Source organism: Tachypleus tridentatus, chromosome 10 (assembly GCF_004210375.1).
Source record: "Tachypleus tridentatus isolate NWPU-2018 chromosome 10, ASM421037v1, whole genome shotgun sequence".
NCBI classification, from domain to species: domain Eukaryota; kingdom Metazoa; phylum Arthropoda; class Merostomata; order Xiphosura; family Limulidae; genus Tachypleus; species Tachypleus tridentatus.
Genome location: NC_134834.1, coordinates 138,026,797 through 138,054,204, shown reverse-complemented (window position 1 = coordinate 138,054,204; position 27,408 = coordinate 138,026,797). Strand labels below are relative to the sequence as shown.

General features: G+C 32.2%; 1 protein-coding gene across 2 annotated transcripts in view; it reads left to right on the top strand.

The window, feature by feature from the left end:
* Nucleotides 1–19,751, top strand: part of LOC143230437 (transforming growth factor-beta-induced protein ig-h3-like) — a 76,513-nt gene extending 56,762 nt beyond the window's left edge. For both annotated transcript variants that reach the window (XM_076463980.1, XM_076463981.1), the window contains 4 exons: nt 4,484–4,654; nt 5,143–5,238; nt 12,388–12,628; nt 18,965–19,751. In XM_076463980.1, coding sequence (XP_076320095.1) covers nt 4,484–4,654; nt 5,143–5,238; nt 12,388–12,628; nt 18,965–19,221 — 765 coding nt within the window. In that variant the 3' untranslated portion in view covers nt 19,222–19,751. The remainder of the gene's footprint in view (nt 1–4,483; nt 4,655–5,142; nt 5,239–12,387; nt 12,629–18,964) is intronic.
* The last annotated feature ends 7,657 nt before the right edge of the window (nt 19,752–27,408 follow it).

Here is a 27,408-nt window from a genome sequence, read left to right as displayed (position 1 = left end):
CTTAATTTTCATTAATTTTATAAATATAATGTTTTTTATAGAAAATTCCTCTGCTTTTATTACCTCTACATTTATAAATTTTTCAGTATCATGTTTTTAAAATTATTTTTTGTAGTTAATAATACATCTAACAATATCAAATATTCCTCAGCAACTGTACAAAAAATAGTTCCACTTATTGTGAATATTGTTAATATTAATATCTAACAAGTTCCAAACATCTTCATTATGTTTTAATTTGTACATAAAATCATTTATAGTTTCTACTTTTTTACAAGTTGTATCAGTATATTATTTTTTAGATTAACATTCATAGATTGCAACATATTAAATTACAAATTTTCAAGCCCTCCAGTGACAGTGATATATCTATTGACTTACACTGCTAAAAACCAGCTTTTAATACTCATGGTGGATTGAGCATAGATAGCCCATTGTGTGGCTTTGTGCTTAATTTTGAACAAAGTTACAATTCAATTTTAATTTTATTACATTATCAATTTCTGATTTCCTTATATATGCATTACCATTTTTTGCCCAAATAAATTTATTTTGTTTTTCTTTTTAGAATGTTCTTTATTAGCAGCTACTATATTTTCATATATATATATACAAGTGCATATAGCCCTTGAGTAGCTTTGCATGAAATTCAAAACAAACAAACAAATCATATGTATCAACTCTACCTTCACCCATGTTCTGTTGGATTTCACTTTGTTTAACCACTTTCTTCACATTTTTCAACCATTTCTCTTTATCTAAACATTTTTTAATTTAACTCTTGTAGAAGCTATATTTGTACTGTTATGGACAGGTATTTTATGAGTCATTAATATTTCACCTTTTTAAAATTTGGTATACTAAACTCTTGAGCCGCTCTGTATAGAATATCTTTCAGTTCCTCATTATATTGTATTATTCCATGTATCTCTATGTTGCTTTTTTGTTCATACTGCTTCAGATCATTAACTTGAATTAATATTTTTGATGTTAAATCACTGTTTTTAATATTATTAGACTTCAAACTTGTATATCTTTTATCTTCATGTTTGCTTTGTATTATGGCTGTTTCATCAACTTGGCTAACAAAATGTTTATTGAATCTTTAATTTCATTGATATCCATTTTTATTTCATCAAACGTTTAATTTTTCTTTGTTTTGGAGCATACCAGGTACCATTGGATTCTGTAAATTATATTCAGTTACATCCAGATCTGTCTGAATTTTTAGGATCTTCTCCAAAATTAGTAGATTTTAACAAATTCATTGTTTCAGTAGCATTTTTATTCACTAAATTTCTTTTGTTGCTTGCTGTGAAATTGTTTTCCATTGAATAAACCAGAACTCTCCAATTGTTTACCAGTATCTCAGTAGTGCTATGCTAACATTGGTATGACGGTGTCTGGAAATTCACTATGTTGATAATGAAGTGCACCCTCACAAATTCCATAACATTTTACATAGTCTCCATCAACAGACAGTGGCTTTATATATACATCACATTTGAAGCCATTTTATCAGTTATTTCATTTTTATTTGTGATGCTTTCTGTAAATAAAAAAATATTTTCTTTAATTATGTGTAAGCATTAACCATATCGATGTAAACACACTTTTTTAGGCCTTCAAAAATATTTACTATTCCTTCTTCATATTATAATCAAAAGCTACCTGTTCAGAGCTTTTTTCTTTTCAGTTTCAGTTGTCTTGCAATTATTCAAATATAATGTAGAAACAAAAACATGATTTCACATGAAATATCTTGGTGATATTTTACTAAATATTAACAGGGAGAGGAAAAAAGTTATGTATTCATGTCATAACTTGCCACTTACCTTCAATCTGAATAATGTATGAATTTCCAGTATTTACTTTTAAACCTGTGTATTGCTCACCTAAGAGAATTTTAATATTTTTTGTTGCTAAAAATTATTATTTAGGTTTAATTTACATTTTCTGGCTTGCAAAATATGCATATCATGTGACTCATGAAAATTGTTCATAGCTGACACACAATGACTAATGGAGCAATATGAAATATATTTGATACATTAATTTGGAATATTTCAAGAGAAACATTAAACACCATTTTTGAAAGAAACTTAATTGAAACTCATTTTAATTCCATAGTGCATTGAATATAAAGTGTCAAGGAAAGAGAATGGTGCATTACCAATATGTCTATAATACAAAATTTCATAGTTTTAATGATGTTTTTTTCAAAACTTATAGCACCAAATTTTCCTTCAATATGGCACAAGAGTCTCAATTTTTAGCCATCTGGTCCAAAGTGTACCACTAAAAGTAATGCATCAGGCATAATGTATTTAGTACATGACTCATTCAGGTTCAGTTTTGTGAATCAGAATCCCAGAAAGTCATCAGTTTTGTGGATATGGGATAGAAGGAGAATGAGTTGTGTAGCATTTACCTACTAGGACTTTAAAATTTTAAAATCACAATTTGCTTAATGTTTTTGTAAAAGTGATGTAGGATTTAGCATTAACCAATAAAATAATATCAATAGTAATGCAGCTAAATATTTAGCATTTCAATGGTATCTTTAAACAAACAATTTTTTTTTGTTTTCCTTATTAACAAACAAGTTTATACCTATCTATAAACTATTTTAAGGTATAACTGATTTGCTGATAAGTAACACATAAATGAACCTGCAAATAACTGTAGATTCAATACAAAAAATATGGGGAATGTTTTGTCATTGTTACCTCAACTGAAATATTTTAAATGTAAAATACTGTGTATGAACAGATGTAAATGAATGAGTTATATCATGTATAATATTAAAGAGAAAACAGTTTGTAACTATGTAAACAAAATGATAGTCCTTTCTACTAGGATGTATATATCTCCACAAATTTTTCCCTAAGCATTAAATTTCATGGAACTAAACACAATATTCTTGAAAGAATCTCCTGGTGAAAATTAGTTGCAGAAAGTGCAACCTGAATTCAACAGGTAAACAAACTTGCTCTCTTCATCAAGTCAGTAGTGTCACTTTGTGAATTTTGTTACCTTAAAACATTGGTAAGTTATTACATGTAATCATCATCATAGTTGGCCAGCAAAAGATATTAGTGACAATTCTTTTAGCTGGATACTATGTGCTACTGCAGTATTATCTCAATTAGAAGAGATATAACTTATTATATAAAACAAATAAACAAAGCAATTAGAACAACATAATCTTAACAAATTTCTGGATCACATATTGGAATCTACAAAATTAATTTTAAAGTTTCTATATTATTAAGGCAGGTGTAAAACATGTCTGAAAAATATTACAAATCAAGTACATGCTTAAAATATAAACTTGCCATTCTTCACAAGAAGCAAATAAAAATGAATTCTGTAAATAACATATGATAGGAAACAGTCTTAAGCAATCAGTGGCATTGTCTTTGTAGGGGTGGCTCAGTTTGGTCATTTTAAATACATCAAAAATTGGTTATCAGAACTTTAAAATACTGTCCAGTGTTTTCTTTCATAACAATATCTATGTAATGACAAGAGTCATAAGTGCTGGTAATGTCTGTAAATATCATAACAAAAAAATGTGAATATCAATTTCATTTTCATTACAGAATAACTCAAAAATTAAAACAATAATAACACAGTTTTAAACAGAGTATCTGTTTTTATAAGTATTATTAATAACTAGTAGTAATTTTTAAAAACCTAATTCTTATGTAAATAACGTTATCACTACCCCTTTAAGTTAACTTTCTTCCTAAATGTTTTGTTTTTGTTCTTTTGAAAAAACTTAAGTAGATTATCAATAAATATTACATTTAGAACATCATAATATTTAGAACATGGTTATAATTACAACCTTCCTATTTCTGTTGAAACATACATTAAGAAAAAAAGTACAAAAAAGAACTTTTTAAAAAAGAAGGTAAAGGTAGGAATAGTTAACATCAATCCTTGAAAAACAACACAAACAAGATAGTAGGGATGTCATTTGCATCATCCCTACATAATAGTACAGGCATAAAGTAACAAATTGAAAGATGTATATGTATTTATATATTAATAACTATTCAATCATAATTTAATTGAATTTGTCTGTTAACATTCCACTTCACTGCGTGCCTGTAGTATAGTATAGTAGTAGTATAGTATAGTAGGGGTGGAATTTACATAATTCCTACATTACTTGCATTGTTTTTAACATTGTTTTTAAAGGATGGATATAAATCATCCCTATTTTTACTTCCTTTTTTTAAAACTTTTTACCTTACTTGTACAGTATGTATTTGTACAAGTTATCTTAATAATTATAACCAAGTTATCTACTCTTTTACTCAAGTGTGCCATAATTTGTGGTGAATATAGTTACATAAGCATTGTATATTGCATTATATAAGTATTCAATTTAAAAAAGCAACTTTATTTATTTGGTTTCTTTTTCATTTCTCTTTATTTGTTGTTTTTTAAATTTAAATTATGCTTTATACAGGCATTACCAGAAGACGTGAAAAAAAGTTTGAAAGAAAATCCCCCAAAATTGAGAGAACTGTTGATGTATCATGTTGCTCAGCCAGTTGTTCACAGCTGTAAATTTCACAATGATCAGATGTTGAAAACAAAGATTGAAGATAAGGAGATCCGCATCAATATATACTCGCAAGTAATACTATAGAAAATACTTAATTTTTTTACTAATAAAGAAAACTTAACATGATTTGATTTTCATTATTCATCATAGAACATATAATAGTAAGTTTTATTCCAGATTGTCATCCAAAGAAGAGAGAAAATTGAAAAGAAAAAGTTAATTTATTATTGTCAATAACATGATGCATAATTTTTTTTGCAATATTTAAAATTACCTTGGCAATTTTCAATCAGAATTAACTTAGATATATACTGATACTAAATTTTAAAGATGGATCTTATCTTTTATCTTCTGAAATTTGAGACTGATCTGATAAAGACTTCAACAAATCACTTGAAAAGAGTAATTTATAGTTTATTGTATGCAAGATATCAATATTATATGTAATTAGGTAATACTATTCAGTAAAATATGCTGCCAAAATTTCTATTGTAAAAGTGAATATGAATATTGTTTTACTACTAATTCAACTCCATTATGTTTTTGAATCTACCTTCTAGTTCAATGGTTTTGACAACAGAGTGACTGCACAGTGTGCAAGAGTACTCAGCTATGATAATGACATTTGTGAAGGCACTGTTCATGTTGTTGATAAGGTATGTTTATATTTACTCACTGCAGTGCACTTCTATGTGGGGTATAGTTGTATTAATGTTAGATGTATGAGTAGTACTATTGTAATGCATTATTTTCAGTAATTTAATATTATTATAGTTATTTTAAATATATAATACACTATTTTCATTTATTTTTTTAAATATTTTTCTTAACTGCTACCAAACTTCCCTTTTGATTACTATTCATTAATGGTACTAGATATAATTTCCAATATGATACTTTACTTTCACTTACATAACAGCATGTATTGTTCAGTGCTGCCATCTATATGTACCAATTGTTTTGCTAGCTGCTAACCATGATACACCTGTCTATCCCATACATTTAAAGTGGGACAACTGCATTTTAACCTGCATATAATTATGCAACAACCCTCAAACAGTAGGATAGCAACAACTCTTCTGTTGCAGCTATTTGTATTTTAGAACCCAATATTCACTTTTCAGTTTGTCACAGTAGAGTGCGGGAGGTTTCAAAATTTCACTTGTCTTTGCTTTGTATTTTGCATTAACATTTTAGTTTGTTAAACAATGTTCTTCATTGTTTCTAGTTTTTTTTGTTAACAATTTGATTTTTTCTACAGTGAAATTCAGTAATGTTGGCTGATATTTCATAATCCACTGTAAATTAAATTGAATTTTAATTTCCAAATTTCTGTTCACAGTAATTACTACTAGTACTACTGTTAATACTGCCACTGCACTTCAACCTGCAGTTTCTTAGACTAGACATACATGTACAAGACTGCAGGTGTCTGACTTTATTTGTATATTGTGAAAGTTGAAAATTGTTTATAGCTTATGCATCAACTTACAACAAAAGTTTTAATTATTACTTTCAATGTTTCTTTTGAACTGAACTATAATATACTTAATATTCATTTCATTAAAATACATTGATAGTAAAGTGGTTTAATCAAAGTTTGGAAGTAAATCAGTAAAACCTTATGATATGCAGAGTGGTTTTCGAAAATCTTCTTGACTCTTTGGAGTTCAGGATAAGGGCTGCTCATCAGCACTTTTCCCTCTGCTCCTTGGTCTTTTTTATTCCACGGCATTTTCCTCTTTGTGTTCTCCATACCTCTTCTATCTATCCCTTTTCCTACCACATTCTCCTGAGTTTCAGTGGATTGCTATCAAATTACTTGTGGACAGGAACCCTGGCATGTTTGGCCAGGTTTATGCACCTATGACGTGATTTCACCTAGATTTCCTAGATACTTCAAGAGTTATCCAAAGAACTTTTAATTTCTTTTCTCATTCCATCTTCATGATTTTCACTTTCTCGTTCATATCTCACCTCTTCCAGATCATCACTTGCCATCATCTATTCTTCTGAATGATGCTACAATAAATTCTTCAACTCCTATCAGTCTGGTTCAGCATTCTTTTCCATTACGATTGATGGAGCTTTTGGCTCTTGTCTCTCAATGTAATATGAGATTCTTTCTTTTTTGGAAACCCTCATTCCAAAACATAATGCATGCCTTTTGGTAGGTGTTGCATAAAAAAATGTAATCTTGCTCATGACCTCAGTACTCAGTTTTCCATCTGACGTGACGTCTATTTAGCCTGGTGACTCAAATGTGGTCAACACCATGGCATGGTTTCCTCTTCTGCCTCTTCATCTCAGAGTGTATCTTCTTACAAATACTTCTCTTTTTGGTTGAGAAGTGATTTTGCACTTGCTGGAAATTATGTCTTTGGGTGAGCCAGCTTTGGATCAATTCATACTTTTCGTATGGATAAATTGGCCATGCTTCATTCTGACCTCTCTGTCTTCAGTCAGTTGATAATGGTGCAACTGTACATGTTTGCTTTGTTTTTAAATATTATAACTCCTATTCTGGGCCCACTCAAATCCTGCACTCTCAGTTGGTTGTCATGTTCTGTGTGATCTAAATGTTGTGGATCTGTTGTTTCATTTCAAAAAGATTCTCTCCATGGAATGATCTCCAGTTCCTCAAGTAATTTGATGATCATGCAGTAGTAGATTGCTTTACCTCTGGATGAATTATTTACTTATCACAATTACAAGTCAACCCTTTGTTAGTCCCTGGTTTCACATCCCTTGACTTTGACAGTTAATACCTTAAGCTAGAATTGATCTATGTTTTACTTTTATGCCTATTATCCTTTCCTTCTCCTTCCTTGAGTCTTATCTTCCCCCTATTTTTGTAACTAGTTTTTCTCATTGTACCTATCTGACCTGCTCAACCTTTGTTTCCTGTTTTTATCATATTCCAGTCTTCCTCTTCATTACCACTTTCTCTTTCCCACTCTCTGTTTCTACAGCCTTTATGGTTTGTGTGTCATTTTACCATAACCACTTTCCAGCTTTGTGTGTGGCATTTGTCTGAATACATGTGACATCTCTTCTTCCCTATCAAAATATAAGAGTAAACAGCACATTTTTTCTCATTAGTTTCCAAGACATGGTTATGTTCCTTCTATCCATATTTGCCTCACGTCTTTAACAATTTTACCTGGCTGTTTCATAATGTTTTTCTCTGGCTACCAGTGCTGATTTTTTGGTAGACTTATCCAGTACCTTAAGTATTTTTCTTTCCTATAGGGGTTTTTCCTTTTCTCTGGCTACCAGTGCTGATTATTGGGTAGACTTATCCAGTACCTTAAGTATTTTTCTTTCCTATAGGGGTTTTTCCTTTTCTGTTCTTTCCCTTTTGTTTCACTCCTTTTATCTCCTTTATCTGCTTCATCCTTCCATTAAATTCACCTAACTCCTTTCAATCCCTTGGTTATTTATTTAGTATATCACTTGTCTTTAATATCCTATACTTTTCTCCTTTTTGCCTGACGTCATTGCAAGTTAGCTGTCTTTCACCCTTGATGTTTCCCATATTCTTTACTTCAACATCTAGGGTTTATCCTGTGTCTGAATTGCGTTTTTTTACTGGAGCATTGGCTATTCTGGAATGTGATGTCACATGCATGACTATTTCTTTTTATTTGATTTCCCAATTTTACCCTCACTCCAATCCAGGTCATCTTCTATATCCTGTTCATGGCCTCTAGCACTGTATTGCCTGCACAGATTCCATTCATCATTTTCTTTCTCACTTGTTTACCCATTGAAAACCCTTCTCATACCCAAAGTATTTTTTCTATAATCCTTTACAGGTTGGATTTGCAAGTTTATGGGGTTGGTTTATGCTTCCTTGTTTCCCATCTCCCTATATATTTTTCTGGTATCCTTGTATCAGACCCAGCACCTCATCCTCTCCCTGGATGTCCACTTCTATCACTCATTAACCCTACAACCATGACACCATTTGTAAACACCTTCTATACATGTTACTGAGTTACATCTAAAATTTAATTGAACCACTTTAATATGAAGGTATTTTAATGAAATAACTATTATCAAGTACATTGTAACTTATATTTTTGTATTATTTAAGTTTTATTCTTTTATTTTAAAAAGAAACATTTAAAACAACAATTAAAACTGCAGTTTTTGCTGTCACATGATTTGCTTGTGGTTACAAATCTAAACTTTACAAGCTATTATATATGATACTGTGAAAATAGAAAGACTTATCAACATACAAGGTCAAATTAAAGTTCCACCTGTCTTTCATTAGCATATGGAAACATTCCAAGAATTTCTTGATGTAGATTTAAATTCTAATATTTCTAAGCTTAAAGTCAGCTACACCAACTTTCAAATTCAAAGCTGTGTTGCTAGGTGGAAGTCTGAAGTTTAATAACATGCTTACAGCCAATAAAAATAGGATTTTTTGCACTATTCAGTTATAACCTGAAGAAATCTGTACCAGTGGGTGATTTGTAGCATGAGATGGTAAAAACCTTAGTCCATTGTTCTCTTGAAGTGTACCTAGTGCTTGGCAAGTGTTTCTCATGTAGTTTGATTTATGGAATCGTCTAAGCAAGATAATGTTATTTGCATATTCAAGCATTAGTGAAAAGGTTTTGTGAACAAACTTTGCCCTATAATAACTGCAGGGTCACATTGTCAGGGACAGGTTAGCATACTTGCTTCAAGAATGAAAGAAATAATTGGAAAGGAAAATTAAAAATAAACTATAAGTGACAAGATAAAGATATTAAAGTAAACATATGAGAATAAAGAATAATACAAAACTCTCAAGGAACATTTAAGTTATGTGCATATTTCCATTTCTTAAATTTAGTCATTTCATTGCACTGCATGTGGATGATAATATCTAGATGATATGATAGCTAAAATGGAAAATAAAATATGTGTATTTACTTTAGAAAACATTTGATACTCATTTAGGAGGTTTTAGAGACTATGCAAATTAAATTTAAAAACTATAAGGTAATAAATAGTATTTTAATACACAAAATTACAATCACATTGCCTGAAAAATCAAATTTAAATGTCTTATTTTTCTAAAATTACATAATCTTATGATCATACAAGACAAATTTAAAATTTGCAACAACTAATTTCATGTTTATAAAGAACTTTCATAAGAGTTACATACTTACTTACTCTAAGTAGTGTTGTAGTAGAAGGGTTAAGGGAAATTCTCCATGCTGATCTATTGACCACATCACACATCTTAATCAGTAACTCTCAGTAAATGTAGGGTTTTAGCTATTACATGAGAAAAGGTAAGATGCCATGTCAGAAGTTATTTTTATTCACTGAAAATATATATTTCAATACACATTTATCTCCTTTCACACTTTACACCCTTCTTCCCCACTTTTGGTGCTCCTTTTGCACATGTTAGGCTTAATAATATAAAGGGAATAACCCGTCTCAGGAGAATGTGTTATGCTGCTATTGGTGGAGGGTTGCCACATGCTTATATGCAGTAGATCCAAGTTTAACATGGGGTAAAGAAGAGTTTTAAGGCTAGTAGCGAGTGAGAATCCTAGGCATACATAGAACAGCCCTGTATGAGAAAAGGTATAATGTGAGAGGATGTAAGTACCTGTTGGAAATATATTTTCGGTAAGACAAAAGTGTATCAGAAGTAAATATTTTCCAATACTGAAAATATATTTCCATTGAACACTGAAACTGCTTTCATACTTTCAACCCTACCTAACCACTTCTGAGGCTTTTTTTTTTTGTGCCAAATCTCAAACTGAAAAAAAATTGGGTTCTACAGTATAAAGGGAGCCAGTTTCAACAGGAGAATGTGGAGGGTTGTTGCACGATTATTTGTATGCTACAAAGTAACTGTGTCATATTAAATATGTGGAGGAGGTGGGAGTGTTGAAGCCAGTGATGAACAAAACATTTGTGTACATAGAGGCCAGCAATGAATAAGGCTGTCGTGCAAGAAGAGATATTTATCAGATATGTTTTCAGTGTCTGAAAATGTTTACTTCACTAATTACTAGTTGGAGTTAAAGAAACGTTTCTTCCTTCCTTTTATTGCTTCAGTTGAAGTTGGAAATTGAAAGTATTAGCAAAAATGTGACAATATGCCTGGAAAAAACGTACATTTGGGACAAAATGATGCATTTAATATGGGTGTCAGTGCCATAGTTCATAATGTTTTGAGTCAGAATTTATAACTGTCAAATAAAAGTTGTTTTGCTTGGATTGATAGATCTTTGTACTTCAGCCATACAGTACCAAATAATTTGAAAGAAAACTTTTTGTCATAATGCAGGTTCTAATGGAAGGTAACATAATGAATAGCGAAGGTACTTTATCAATTTTGTATTCACTTAGTGAATACAAAACAATATAGCTGTATACATAAGTGCTGCAGTGTAATTTCTTTAAACATTTTATGATTGCCTGCTTAAGTAATACATGCTTCACATGATTGTCTCATGCAATGGTTTCAAACTTTACTAGCAATTACATTCTTGAATGAATTATCACTTTTAAAGAAGTTAACCATTATACATTTCTTAAAGTTGTACACAGTTATATTTTTATTTGTATTTACTTAACTAGAGTAAAAGTAAACAAGGCCAAATTGTATTTGTGAAACTTTTATGTCCCCACTAATGTTCTGTAATATGTTTATAACCTCAATTTGATTGCATATGGCCTTCAATCCATCACATTTTAAAGTTAATAAAGTCTAGAACTTTGTGCAGTAAATGTTGTATAGGTTTGTTCAAAATTCATCTATCCAATGTTAATAAATCCTGCCAAAGAGACTGAGACCAGCAGATAGATGAACAGGTGTACCCAATATGCCCCACTCTGCTTCATGAAGCAGTAGAACCATAAACATTTTTCATATGAGATCTAGTTATAAATTTTTTTCTACATAATGAGTAAAACCAGTTACACTTTTGTAAGTAATATGTATTAGTAATGCATTATTACTTTTATTTTCAGTAAGGAGTAAAAGTACAATATTACTAATGCTTACTGGTAATGTTGTCCAACTCTGATTTAAGCATACTGACTTTGAATTTTGCCATGTAGTTCTAAACTGTTTTCATGATAAATAAACCATTAATTCATTACCTACAAGACTTAAGCCTAAGGGTTGCCAGTGAAAAATAATTTTCTTTTTGTTGTACACTAGATTTTTTTATAAACTAGTATTTGAAGTAAATCTTTTTTCTCTCTTTGATAATCTACATTAAGGTCCTGAAATCAATAAGAAAATAATCCAAATAATCACATGACTTCTTCAATAAAACACTTATTGTTGTTTTTTGCAAGGATAAAGTATTAAAAGACCTGTTTGTAAATGATAGAGCAACAGATTGTGTATACCCTGTTATTGCAATTATCATTCACTGTTTCCTTAAATGTTTCTTTCCTTTCTAGCTTTATAGCTTGTTAAAACAGGTGTCTTTCTTCCCCTTAACTATAGAGAATTTGTGTTGTACTACCCTGTTCTTTTGGCTAGTTATAAAATACTTAAAACCTTTATGTTCAATCTTGCATTTTGTTGTTAAATATTGGCTAAGTAGTTGTTTACTTAAACGTAGAATAATTGAAGATTGTTTTCCTTTCATGTAATACATATTGTATGTATTTCAGTATATTTTTAAAGAACTTTTACATATTTCTTCTGTCTGAAACATGGCTTGCACAAGATTGATTAATTAGTTGTTGCAGTATTCAATTTTTTATACTAATTGAATGTTTGTGTAAATAATTCACTAGGAGTCAAAATTACATTGCAGGTGTTAATACCTCCAAAAAAAAACATTATGGATCAGTTAGAGGAGATGAAAGATTTTGATATTTTGGTTCATTTGCTGAGGGAAAGTGGAATGGATGAGAAACTAAGATTGGGATATGGACCATTTACTCTGCTGGCTCCAAAAGATGAAGCTTTCTCTAAAATATCTGAAAGTGTTCTATCTGATATTTATAAGGATAAGGAGCATGCTGAGAATTTGGTAAAGCTTCATGTCTTACCTGGTAAGTTGACAAAATTGATCCCATTTTATATCATAATTTTAATAATATAATGATCATCATCATAATTCTTACATTATTAACAATCTTAGTGAGTGGTTTGGGTAAAAAGTAATTGGTCTTTTGGAAAAATCAAAATATACAGTCATCCTAACATACTTTTCAATAGTTCACTACTTGAAATTGCTGAAATGTGAAAAAATATATAGAATTGTGATATTCCAAACCATGAGATAAAACTAAGATTCATGAAACTATTGGATTCATGATAGAAAAGTTATTTATAAAACAATATTTTCAGTATTTACTCCTTCAAGGATATATAGATTTTTATCTAGTTGAATGACTATACCCTGGATAGAGCTATATAGAGCTGACTGTGATAAGGAAATAAATAGAAGGGCAATGTCTTGTGAAGACAGGTTGATACTGGGTATGGAAAACTTGTCAAAATTATTTCCTCACTGTAATGCAATTCATTAGTTTTTTATTGAGCCATGCACCATTATAAATGCTTTGTTTAACATTTTAAATTTTATCAGAATCATTAAATGGCTTCAGTTTTTAAATTTAATCTGTGAGGTTGCACACCAAAAGATGTGAAACATTTAATGTTGAAAAACGTTACTGTTGATGGCAAATAAAAAGTCGTTAGTTTAACATAAAATTTCTTTCATAGTAATTTTTCTTAAGCTCAAAACTGAAGATACTATCAATTAATGTTTCTTCCTTTTAGACTTTACAATTTACAGGTACTTTTACTGAGAATAGGATCCTATTACAAATTTCATCAGCATTTGCAAAATAGTCATTTTTAAGCTTAGCATTTAACTTTTGCTGAAAGAGGAACTAAGTCTTATTAATGCATATATAGTCACTATAATGTGACTACAAATTTCAGGTAAACACTACTGAAAGTCCTCTCTGAATAGTATTGATTTTCCTCCATGATGCTCTTTATATTTGTAGGATCTTTTAAATATCTATGCAAAGTCTGAAATGAATGATTTTAAGACATGGTAACTTTGTCCTGTATTATTAAACTACATTCACATAATATTTAAGCTCCTAATTCCATTGAATGAAACCTCAATTTTCAAGATAAAGATCAAAAGCAATTATCTCAAACTTTTAAGTGATAGATTCTTCCATCTTCAGGTATTGTTGCTGGTATTTCATTGTATGCAAAAGCTATGACAACTGAACTTTAGGATCATAAATATGGTATCAGTGTATTATAAACAAAAGCTTTTTTTTTTTTTAGTTTCAGCTGGATGATTTATAAGAAAACAATGCTCTTTAATTTTTATTGTGTACAACTTCCATTAATTTATCAAAATTTCTTATGTTATTTTTTTTTGATACTGAATTATTTTTATGCTTCTTTTTAATTAATAATGCTATATTTTGAGGATGTGTTAAATCAAATTATTCTGACTTATAAGCAAGAGAAACTAAGATATTGTCAATTTCAAGTAATTTTCCCTTCTGCTGTTTTTACATCATACAATTTGTAAATACCTTTTATCAGTTATTTTGAAATTCATTCTTTAGGTCTGAAGCATTATTTGGTGTAGAGTAAATGCAAACATTGCTGGAAACTCAAATGTAGCAGCTTCATTCAGACATTTTTCCTGCTACTCATCAGTTGTAAACAGTTTTTGTTTTTACAGTAACTTGAAATGGATCATAAGTCACTCTATTGATTGAAAGTTCTAACTTCTGTATAATTTATATTTTCATTCATATGAAGCAAGAGAACCCATAAGTTAAAGTGTTATATCTCAGCTTTGTAATCATACATTCTTTTTCATTCCACATATAATGTTCTAGAATTTCAGTGTATAGGAACATAAATGCTTATTCATCCTCTATTTAATTGATACAAGCCATTACATATGTAATGAGAGGCCATATAAGCTAGGAGGTTTGACTTTATCATCAGTTACAAATGAATTTATTTAAATCCAGGTATGCAGTCATGAGTGGAGTACAGAAGTCACCAACTCAAGGAGGTTTACAGTTAGAATAAAGAATTGATTCAGAGGCAGAGACTCAGAACACATACAATACTTTAAAATTCAATATTTAAATATTCACCTACATTAACAGCATTGAAACTAAATGAGAATGGTACTATGTTAAAATCATCAAATTCTTCAGTTTGAATTAGTAATTGTTCATTAGATAGATTTTCAGTAACACTCATGAAATCTGAAACTGCAATGAACAAATTCTCAATTAAACTGTTATGAGACAGACATTCAGACATAGTTTTTCTCATATAATCTGGTTAATAGTTCCTGTAAGATAGCTTTTAACAAGGCTATTACTACTTCAATGAATTGTACTAAATCTACAAGTGAGTTATTCTTTAAAAACTTACTATTCATCAACATTATACATCATTTTCTAACTATACTGTTAGAGTATGTAAAGTAGAAATTTATACTTAAGAATATCTAAGACAGATATTTGTCAATTCTGCAACACAGCCATGGCTAGGAATCAGGATTTTGTATATCTACTAGTCACTAATTCATTACTGGAGAACTAACTTGTGAGCTGAGAACATGAGGTTTTATAACAATTTTTCTGTGTTCTTATGATTTTTCAATTAACACTATATGCTTGTTTCCATGCAGGTTTTATGCTCCATTGGTTTAATTTTGCTAAATCATTTAAACAACAAAAACTTACAGATTGTTGGTGATCACTAGCTGCTTGGTGGCTGCTTATTAGCATGTGTTACTTCTTATCAAAGTTCTGCCTAACATTTTTTATGTGGCTTACTTCCTTTGTTAGTGAAAATAACAAACTTTCTGTTGCCTTTCTTTCTGTGATTGTTGTATTTTTTAACACCAATAAGAAAGACTGCTGCTTTCAAATTCTTCAACTGTAGCTCTGATTTCAGTGTGGTCAACTTGGGTATTAAGTTATCATCTTATTTCCTCATTTGCTTAACTCTTCTTGAGAAGCATCTAATGGATATATTTTAATGTGGACATCTTTTCTATGCTTGATGTGTATGTGTGTTACATGAATATTCATGAGAAGAAAATCTAATTCCTCTTACCGAAGCATTTGTAAGTTCTATTAAATGCCTCAGATGCTCTACTCTTTAGTTTTTTTAATGTTTAAATCTCCTATCCTTTGTTGAAATAGACCCAATGCTGGTTCTGCAGGTGCAGTGGAAGCTGAAAGATGGTATATATTTATCATGCATTTTGAATTCTAAAAGTCTATACGTATCTTCCAACACACAAGTCTATCTTATATCTAAAAATCACTTAATGTTATGCCAGTTTGAGGTTGAATTTTTTATATTAACGGTTGTGCAATTAAAACCTTTATGTATGAATGTAATTTCTTACATCTTTTATAGCTTGGACAATGGAATATAATTCAACATTCCTATGTGCATTGTATTTGAGGTGTAGCTAGGATTATGTTACAATTGAATGATTGTTAATGTATATACATATATATTCTTTTCTTTAGTAATTTCTATTGTAACTGTCATAATGTATTTGGTAGAGTGGATACTCATTAGGATTAACTATTGTTTCATTCGGAATTTCTTTGTGAAAACACATAATACATTTGTCATATTTTATGCATGGACAACTTTTATTTAAATTTCTATGTGGAAACTTAAGGATTTGATAAGAGTTTGAAATTTATCACTTTTTCCAGTCATTTCTATGACTATTATTTACACATCTTTCTTTAAATATACATGAAATAAAATCAGATTACCTACAGTACATTCATACAGCTGCATATATTTAGTAAGGAAATTACTTTTTATTGTTATCATATTTTCTCCAGTATCCCCACCTGAAAAAAAAAAAAAAAAAATCAACTTTGAACATACACTACTGTGTAAATTTTAGAATTGGCTTATAAACAGTTACTGGTTTAACTGTCAAGTGTACAGATAATAGGCTATTTAATAATGGTGAGATACCAAAACCTTGTAAGGTAAATAAGGTATTTTGCACTTTCATTGAGAGTATCTTTGACTTGCCCACAGCTCTATTCATTTCCTGCATGTAGCATAGGTCATATATTTGCTAAAACTAAATTTGTTTATACCTTGGGGTTTCAGAAGAATCATTGTAAATAGTGTATTGCCCATCACTGTGAAGATTTATTTTGCTGAATCTACTTGTCCATACTTTTTTTTTTATGAATGATGGTCAGTTTTCATTTTGTTCATTTAATTTTATGTTTAAAAACATTAGCTTTTTGCTGTACTATCAGTACCATCCTGCTTTGTAGATAGTGTAACATCTAATTAATTGCAATATAATCATTATAAGTTTATACTGTATTTAGTTTTAATTTATATAGGTTGCTCGCTTTGAGTAGTTAATATTAATTACAATGTTGTTTTGGATGAACATCTGCATTAACATCACATTTTTGAAAAGATTTATCCAAAGTGAGATTGACCCTTCCAGACTTTTTTGAAGTTTGTAATTCATTTTTATCATGCATAATGCATTCCAGTGGTGAAGTTCTTACTGTTCAAATAGTATTAGTAATGGTTGACTTTAACTATAACTGTATGCAGTTCTTTCTTCTTTATACGGCTATTTACATTTAGAAGCCATTAGCATAACACTAGTATACACAATTTACATGTTCAACTTTATCATGCTATTGTAACAGTACTGCTACACTTACATTTTCACTGGTACCAGTACCTAGTCTTATTTTGGATAAATTAACCCTGAAACATCAGCTAAAATATGCTTTATTTACAGAAGTGCTTGGTTACTTTTCATGCTATTAAAAGTTCAATTCAAGTTTAGTCAGTGGTGCCAGCTATCTTGGAGAAGTTGTCCACAACATGTCTGTATTATGACAGAAAATCTTCAAATATATAGGCACTCTATCTTTACCCACAATGTGATTCAGAAATGCATAAATACCTGCTTATCTAGCTTCAGTTTGAAGACTTATTTTACTATTCTCTAAATAGGTCTTAATAAATTCATAATTTCTTTCATGTATTCTTTGATAGATTGTTTGGGCAAAGTATTCATAATGAAACTTTGTAGAATGGATGGCAACTGCCTGTTGTGGAGACACAAGTGTGGAGGACAAAATTTCTTTCATGTAATCATGAAAGGAATAGAATAAAAAGTGAAATTATTAAATTTAGGATTAAGCTAATTCTATATAATGTGATGGATGTCTTGGACAATAAATTATATTTTGTGTTTGTTTTACACACATATAGCCTAATTTCATCCTTTTTAAATAAAAAAATATTTTTTGTAGTTTTAAGACATGTAGCACTCTTGTAATGGAATATTCATGAATCCATGCAGTTTTGATGTTAGTGAAAGAAATTTGCATGCAACTCTAGTTATTACTTCAAATTAAATAGCCTTATGTTAAAAAAAAATTAGCTGAGAAAAAAATGCAGTTTTTTTAGTTTTGTTTTGTTACATATTGTAATTTATCTCAAACAGGCCTCCAATTTATTATGTTACATATTATGATTTCAATTAACCTGAAACTGAGTTGAATGAGAATTTGAATTTAGTAGTTAAATAAGAGATGTATCAAATTTATGATTTTATGATGTTTGCTAACAAGATTGATATACAGTTTTATTTCTTAATACAAATATATTTTAATACACGTGTACAAACAATACAATTTACAATAATGGTTATCGACACTGGAACAATTCACATAACAAGTTAGCTAGCTCTTCTTTGATCATATACAAGTTTTCTCCACTGAAGCTATGTAATGTCTTCATAAAATACTAACATTCGATGTTAATATGCTGAACATAAACAGTTTGTAATGTTAGAAATCTCTGAATGTTCATGATCAAATATCTTTAGATTCCTGATTGATAGGTGTTAATCACAGTTATAGTTTTTGAAGTTTATAGTATACCAACTGTTGCAAACCAACAATATATACTGTCTCTTGGCATGTCAGCTTATAAACAATAAGTGTGGTTCTTTAAATTTCAGTTAGCAATAATTCCGGCAAACACTAGTTTTTACATACACACATAGTACACTGTCAATTCTCACACTTGAGAATCTTCTACAACTTTAACAAATAGGTAGGAATTTGACAAATGGCTTTCCTGCATCTCCTCATACAAAGAAACTGTGCCAATGTTGAATTGTAATAACGAGTTACTTTTGTTGGTAAAGAAATATAAACTGTATGTCTCAAACTTTTATATAGTATTAAAACTTCTTTGAGAGTTGGTAATGGGTGCTTTTTTGTCTTAAATATGTTCTTAATATTGCATTACTCAAATATTATTTTGTCATTTATTTTTTACTTTTTGTATAGAGATGATTTGCTGTGCAGGCATCAGCAGACTTCCGTTTTTTCATTCTCAAAAAGTGAGAGCTATGGAGGGTTCCCTTCTTCCAGCTCGGATATCACATAATGGTAAAGTCAGGATTGGGCGTGCCATTGTGGTTGAATGTGATAAAGTTACTGAGAATGGCGTGATCCATGTTGTGGACAGAGTCATTCAACCTCCATCTCCAGCTAGGCCATATAATTTTGACTTTCCTAGTTCCATGTTTGGAGTATTCTTTTGAAAATGGCTTTTAGTTAATTATTCAGTTCCTTAATAATTGTACATGATGAAAGTGTTAGTCTTGAAGCAGCTTTTTTGTTAACATTTCGGAAGGTGGCTTGATATTCTTTGTCTTGATGTGATTATTATATTGCAAATTTAAATTGCAAAAGTTAAAGAAAATTGAAATCTTTTTATAATGACAATTTTAATTATGATTACAGAAAATTTTTAATCTGTTTATATTTTTAGAAGTTCTCTTATAATTATAAACTATAACAATTTAAATCTATTATTATAAAGATAAAAGAAATGTGCCAGAAGTTAAAATACTTTATTAACTTCAAAATAAGGTTAGGTTCCTGATGTTTTTTTTACTCTTATTGATATAAAATACACACTTGACTACTTAAAAATATCTTCTGAATAGAGCATTAGAAAAGAAATTTGTAACCCAATATGCTTTTGTTTTTATTCACGTATTTTGTTTTGTTTTGTATTAAATCATGTATGTAAGTTTAGCCAACTGTCATAAAGATGTAGACTGTGTCATTTTGTAGTGAATATTTCTTTACATATTATGCCTTAAAGTGTATTATTCTTGAAATAAATATGAAGAGCAAAAAATTATATTCAGGTGCAGTTCAAACTAAAATAAATTTGGTAATGCTGTTATCACGAGAAAGTCTAATATAAACAAAAGCATTTATACTGTTTCCTAAATATAATTAATCCTACCTGTTTATTTCAAAAACATAATAAAACTATGTGATTTTCAAAGCACACCTCTCAACCAATAATTTGCTTATATAGTATACTGACATTAATTTATTTATCCTTATTAAGATCTTTAAACAAATTATTACACCAAGTAAAAGTTCTAATTTTCTTTTTTACATTTATGTATTTCACCCCTTATATCTTTGAGTAAAATAATTTTTCATGAAAAATGTAGTTTTATTCATCAATATGTTTAACACAAAATTTTAAGTGTGTTCCTCCAAATTCTATAAAGGGTAAATATTCTGAAAAAAAATTGTTAGTTTCAAGTCTTCCAATCACAGCAGCTGCTTTCCAAAAGTGAAAGTGACGATTAACTTTTTGATTCCATCTATTTCTTGGTTCATGATTCTTAAATCGCCTTTATTTTTGATACTTGTTGACATACCCATCACAAGATGATGAATTAGTTTTTTTGTTTTTTCTAACCCATGAGAACCCCTGCCTTTCTTTGAACAACCTCTCAGTGTAGAAACTTGTACCTGGTGAGGGAACCACCCAGGTCAGGTTCTGTTGTTTCAGTTTACTTCCTTTGGAATCTAAACATCCATCCACGTGTTTGTTGTGAGTGGCTACCTGTGAAGAGGAGGAGAGGATCCTGGTGGTTGAGGGGTCCAACCCTAACACACCACTTTGGCCTTGAATTCCTGTAGGTAGGCAGCCTTGGTGGCCCTTTTGGGTCAGTCAGCTGGTCCACTTCAGCTAGGGTCAACCAAGTACCAGTGTTGGATGCTCTCAACAGATGTTGTGGACATTGTATCTGATGGTGGTGTTTGGACATAGTGCTCACGAAACCCTGGCATTGCTGCAGTGCCCTTGTTTCACGTCGTAGTGCGTCCCCTTGTAGGGCTCCATGGTGGGTGGAGTCAGTGGTCACCGAAATTTCCCTTTATTATGGATCCTTTAAATAAAAAATTAAATAAAATAGTGAAAAAACAGTCCATAGTTACCTATGGACCACAAAAAAAATCCACATCTTGAAGATTCTGAGCAGCAATCTTCAACATCTGTAACACTTGTTGTACCTCATTTTCTTATCCTACATTCTCTTTCAGACAAACATTTAGGGCAAATGTCTGCCTTTTTCATTCAGAAGGGATTAGAGGGCTGGCTCTCCAAAGTCAGTAAAGAAGCTTCGATTTGGTGACATACTGGTCGACACATCCACATCTCAACACAGTGAACATCTCTTGCATTCAAAGGCAAGTGGGGATATACCTATTGAGGTTACCCCTCATGCTATTTGAATTCATCATGAGGACCTATTCTTGAGAGGGATTTGAAGAACATCCCTGAGTCGGAGATTCTCGCTGGTTTCTCCACTCAAGGAGTTTCTGCAGTGAGGCATATCTCCACTCGCAAAGATGGAATTACGATGCCGACCAATGTCCTCATTCTGACATTCATATCACCACTTCCACCTGCCACCATCAAGATAGGTTATTTTAATTTGAGGGTAAAGTCATACATTCCCAACCCTCTTGGATGTTTCCAGTATCAGCGGTTCAGATATTCAAAGATGTAATGTCGTAGCTCCTTGACATGTGCTCATTGAGATTGCAAGGCTTACGATGCCTATGAGTGTGAAATGGAACCCCATTTCATCAATTTCAATGGCTATCACCCATCCTACTTTCGTTTTTGCCCTAAATGGTTGGAAGCAAAAGAGGTGCAGCATTCGAAAACAATTCATAACAGTACTTATCCTGAGGCTCGAAAGTTGCTGTCCACCACTTCATCTCTCTGTGCCTCCAAAAGAATCATTCTCGGAACAACTGAAAAGTCTTTTGACTTCCATGGTTCAAAAAATTGATGTATTAACTTCAACACCCATCTCTGTCCTTAACATACATTCCAGCAAATCCGAAGATCCACTTCCTCTGGTTCCAGGTTCAGGCATTTTCTCATATACATTTTCTTCTCCCACCCCAAGATGCAAAACGATCATTCATTCATTCATGTCCTCAGTCACTGGAATCCCCTTCCAACAGCAAAGACCTGCCCAATCGACCCAGGGCAGGATCCATGGAGGTCGGTAGACCTCCCTCGATTAAGGAAGTAAGGAAATAAGATGTGGTGGTAAACAAAGGGTTCTCCACCCAGTTTGTTTACATGTAAATAAAAATGGACACCTTGATGCAATGGAACTGTCGAGGTTTATGATCTAACCTGGATGACACCAAAACACTGATTGCTTCCTACCATCGTGTATATCTTTCCATGTAGGAAACATTTCTGAAACCTGCCGATACGGTCACCTTTCAGTGGTTTTCTTTGTATAGAAATGATAGGGAGTGTGATGGATGAGTGCATAGAGGGGTGGCATTATTGGTTGATCAGTTTGTGCCTGTCCTGTCTTTGCTACTCAACACACCCTTGGAGGCCGTAACCATTCTGTTTCCTTGATTTATACCATCACTGTTTGTTCTCTCTACCTGTCTCCTGGAGAGACATATGACCAATCAGATTTTGATGCTCTCATTAAACATTTGCCATCTCCCTTTTTAATCCTGGGGTACTTTAATGGACACCATCCCCTCTGGGGAAGTGCTAAAATTAATAGGAGAGGTCACTCTGTAGAGTTTGCTCTCTCATCAGAACCTTTCTCTTTTCAATACTGGTTCTCCTACTTATTTTCATGCACCTAGTCAGTCCTTTATTGCTATTGATCTCTCAATTTGCTCCCCTTCATTGTTCTTACATTTTTTATGGAGGGCTGAAAATAATCCACGAGGCAGTGATCATTTTCCTATAATTTTGAGAGAGAGTGGCCATGGTTGATGCCACCTGACCTGCGTGTCCTTGTGGAAGCTAGATCATGCAAACTGGCCCTCTTTCACTGTTCTCACATAACTCGATCCTGCCATCGTCTGTAAGCCATCAGTAAACAGCTGTGTGGCAGCGGTAACTAATTGTATTATACAAGCAGATGCTCAATGTATTACTAAAACCTCGAAACATTTCCCACTATATCCTCGTTCGTGGTGAAATCCTGCCTGCCACATGGCACGGAAGGCTTAAAAATGGGCCTGGGATACTTTCTGAAGATATCCCACACTCTCGAACTGCATCGCTTTCCAACAGGACCGTGCACATGTTCAGTGGGTAAGATGTCAAAGCCAGAAGGAATCTTGGATTAAGTTCACAACCAGTAAATCTTCTACCACCAGTTCCAAAGTTATATGGGACAAGATTCGAAAGGTCAGTGGGCAATATAATTCTGTTCCCCTCTCGATCTTGCTCTCTGATGGCCAGGAAGTAGCTGATACCTGGAGCATTTCCGATACGCTAGGTGGAAGCTTTTGCTGAGTATCTAGCACTTCTGATTCTTCCTCCACCTTCTTAGCCAATCAGACTTGGGCAAAGTGATCACCTCTTTCCTTTCGAGCTGATTGTCTGTGACTATAATCGTCCCTTTACACTGGTAGATCTCAAACTGGCTCTTTACTTTATCAGTCTGGCAGTACATCAGTTGGACCTGATGATGTATGCTATGAAATGCTGCACCATCTATCTTCTGCTTCTCTTGCTATTCTTCTGACTGTTTTTAACCAGATCTGGTAGGAGAATGTTTTTCTTGATGCCTTTTGCCAGGCTATTGTTCTACCTTTCTCTAAGCCTGGGAAGGATCCCAAGATTCCTTCAAACTGCTTTGATGAGCTGTCTCTGCAAGAACTTAAAGAGGATGGTTAATGCTCATCTTGTTTGGTTCCTAGAATCAAACAACTTTTTCCTGCCCATCCAGTGTAGGTTCCGACGACAGCGCTTCACTATGAATCACCTGGTTCGACTTGAAACATCAATCAAAGAAGCCTTTAACAAATGACAAACATCAATATTATTTGACATTGAGAAGGCTTATGATACAACATGGGTAACATGGTCACTTGCCCATTTTTATTAAATTTTTTAATGGATAGAAGTTTCCAAGTTGTATGGGCTCGACAATTTCCAATTCTTTTCTGCAGGAACTTGGAGTCTATCAGGGCTGTGTTTTAAGTGTCACACTTTTCAGTATAAAAATTAATGCTGTCACTGAACAACTGCCTCTCACTGTTGCAAATGGGCTTTATATTGGCAACTTTAACATCTCACATCAGTCATCGAACATGAGGTATACTGAGAAGCAGGTACAGACTGTCTTCAATCATTTACTGAAGTGGACCACAGTGAACAGCTTTAATTTCTCTCTCTCTCAAACTTTTTGCATGCACTTTCGGCACCAATGGGATATTCATCTTGAAAGTGAACTCTGTATCAGTGAAGTTGTGCTGCCTGTTGTCCCTGAGACAAAGTTCATATCTTTGACTGTAAGCTGACCTTTGTACCAAGCATCAAACAGCTATGGGTCAATTGTACAAGAGCACTAAACATCCTCCATGTCGTCTCTTCCACCAGTTGGGGAGTGGATCGATGTTCTATGCTAAAGATATATCATTCTCTTATTTGATCGAAACTTCACTATGGATTCCTGGTGTATGGCTCTGCCAGACCCTCAGCCTTAAAGATGTTGAACTCCATTCATAATCAAGGACTTTAGCTCTGCACTGGGGCTTTCTGCACTTCCCCAGTTCAGAGCTTATACATAGTCTCATGAACCTTCTTTGCACCTCTGCCGTTTGCAAATGTCTTTACTTTATGCTTCGAAACTTCGTTCCTTACTAAAGCATCCCACCTGGGGTTTTGTTTTCCTTCCTCGGTGGGCCATACTTTTTCAGGACAGACGATCTGTTATTGCTCCTTTTGGCCTTCGTATGCAGGTGCAGTTGGATGAATTGGGTCTGTCCTTGGTAAACATTGTTGTATCCACTGATCAGCCCATCCCACGATGGCGTCTTACAGTCCCTAAATGTGACCTATCTTTAAGTCGTCTGAGAAAAGTAGACACTCCTGATTAGAAATACTGTCTGCTATTTGCTGAAGATCTTTCGAATCATCTTTCCATTCCTATTTATACAGATGGTTCGAAATCATGTGACTGTGTGGGCTCTGCTATGGTTTGTTGTGGTTCAGTGGTTGCATGCAGAATCGCCTCTACAGCTCCTGTGTTTACTGCTGAACTGTATGCCATTTCTCTTGCCCTGGATCACATAGAAGCTAAGCAAACTGCACTATTAATACTGACTCGCTTAGTTCTCTACTGGCTCTGGAATAAAACCCTATATTGGACTTTGGCCATTTTGCTTCTATTAGGATCGGAAAGAGGAAATTGTTCTAACTACGCATTGGTCACAGTTTTTAAACTCATCGTTATCTTTTATCTGGGACTGGTGCATCAGTATGTTGTCTGTGTAATACTCAAGTCACAATATGCCACATTTCACTGTCTTCCCGTCATTATGACTTTCAACGACGACGTCATTTTAAACATGTTCTGTCCCAAGGTTTATCCATAATGTTAGACAGTGTTATTGGTGATGGTGACACTGTCCACCTTGAAAATATTTTTAGCTTTTTAAAGGCCATTAATATTTTTAATGCTATTTAAAATTTTTAATTTCTTTATTAGACCATTTTAACCGTGATTCCCTTTTAAGAATCAAAGTCCATCTAGTTGGATTTGAAATTAGAAAATGGCCATAACGTCAATAACTCGAAACCATGACTGGAAAAGTCAACTTCAGATAACTAACACTGCTGTTTGAGCTACCTGTTAGTCATTCTGGCGAGTTATTATTAAAATTTTGCTACAAGTCTTTTAAAACTTTTATTACTTTACTTTTTGAAAATGCCCATAACGTCAAATAACTCGGAACCAGGACTGTGAAGGCTAACTTCAGGTGGTTTTTATACTTACCTGTTAGTCTTCCTGGCGAATTATGATAATTACAATTATGCAACAGAAAGCCCTTTACAACTTATATTACTGTAGTTTTTCTCTTAATGTTGTAGACTAGATGTAAACATTGGTTTTATGCTATTTATGGTGTTTTAAACTTTATTTTACCTTAATTTCCTTTTATGAATTTTTCTAAATTTACTTTAATTTTAACTTTATACCTGATGTTTGGCGCAGATAATCTAGCTGCTTTATGCAATAAAACACTAAATCGACCAACCAACCAACTTTAAACAACATTAATTGTTCATCGAATTCAACTCTTCATCACAAAAGAAAAACAATATTTATTTTAATAAGTCAAATTGAGATAGTCTTTGTTGTTTTCCTGAAATTATCTCACATATAGTAACATTTTTAGAGTGAGTGTTTGTCACTAAACGTTTTGGAGTGGACTTTGATCATGAAATGTTTCAGAGTGGACACTAGTAACTAAATGTTTTGGGTTGAGCTTTATTCAGTGAAATTTAAAAACATTGACCATTAAGTGTTTCAAAGTTAATTTTTGTCGCTAAACGTTTCAGAGAAACTTTTACCACAGTCTATTTTAAGTACACAGACTAATAAAAATAAAAGGTCATACTTTTTGTGCTGAGTGACATAAAATAAAAGGCATAACATCGATAAAATCCCAACTATTCGTTGGTAAAAGAGTAGCCCAAGAGTTGGCGTTGGGTGGTGATGACTAGCTGCCTTCCCTCCAGTCTTACACTGCTAAATTAGGGACAACTAGCACAGATAGCCCTCGAGTAGCTTTGTGCGAAATTCCAAAAGCAAACAAACAAACAAACAATGAGGATAGAGACTTGTCGATTCGCCATTTTACTGATTCAAAACATATAACATGACTTACATAACGCTAGAAAATTATTGGGAATGAAATATTAATTAATTTTATATTTTTCTCTTCCTCTAACAAGTTAAATGGCACAAGCTGTTAAACAACACGTCTGATCGCCTCAATACTGTTTTCTTTGTAAAATCACAAATTTGGTCTTGAGAATTAAGAGTAAGTAACTTATGCCAACTTGTCCTTACAAGTAATTTTACCAGATACTGTTATATCTCGTATTTCTCTGATATTAATTAATATCATAGAGTGGTACTTACTTTCATCACCAAGTATTCCGTAGCTTTATTAGTTTGTGAAAATGTATAGGAAGAAGCTCAGGTAACGTTAGTATCATATTTTCAGCTTGTTATAGGTTTCATACATCGTTGCGTGCATTTTTATGTATAAAATTTAGGATTAAAAGAGTAACTTAATCCTAAGATGTTGTATTTGAGAATTTCTATTATACAAAATGAAAACTAATTCGAAAATGTGTTAAAACTGCGAAATACGTCAAACATAAAATTAACCTCACTTTAGAATAGTAACGGATTTATTGTCACACATTTATATTAACCCCTACGTTTGTTTTATTTTGATGCATGTGATGTATATTGTTGTATGTGTATTGCTCATATCCCGCCTGTTCTCTAAATTTGCAAAGATTCTCGAGAGCAAGAATGAAGAACAGATGGTTCACGAAAACTAACGTGTCTTCGAACATTGCTGAATGTTCAAGAGTTTCGCCTTAACGTGAC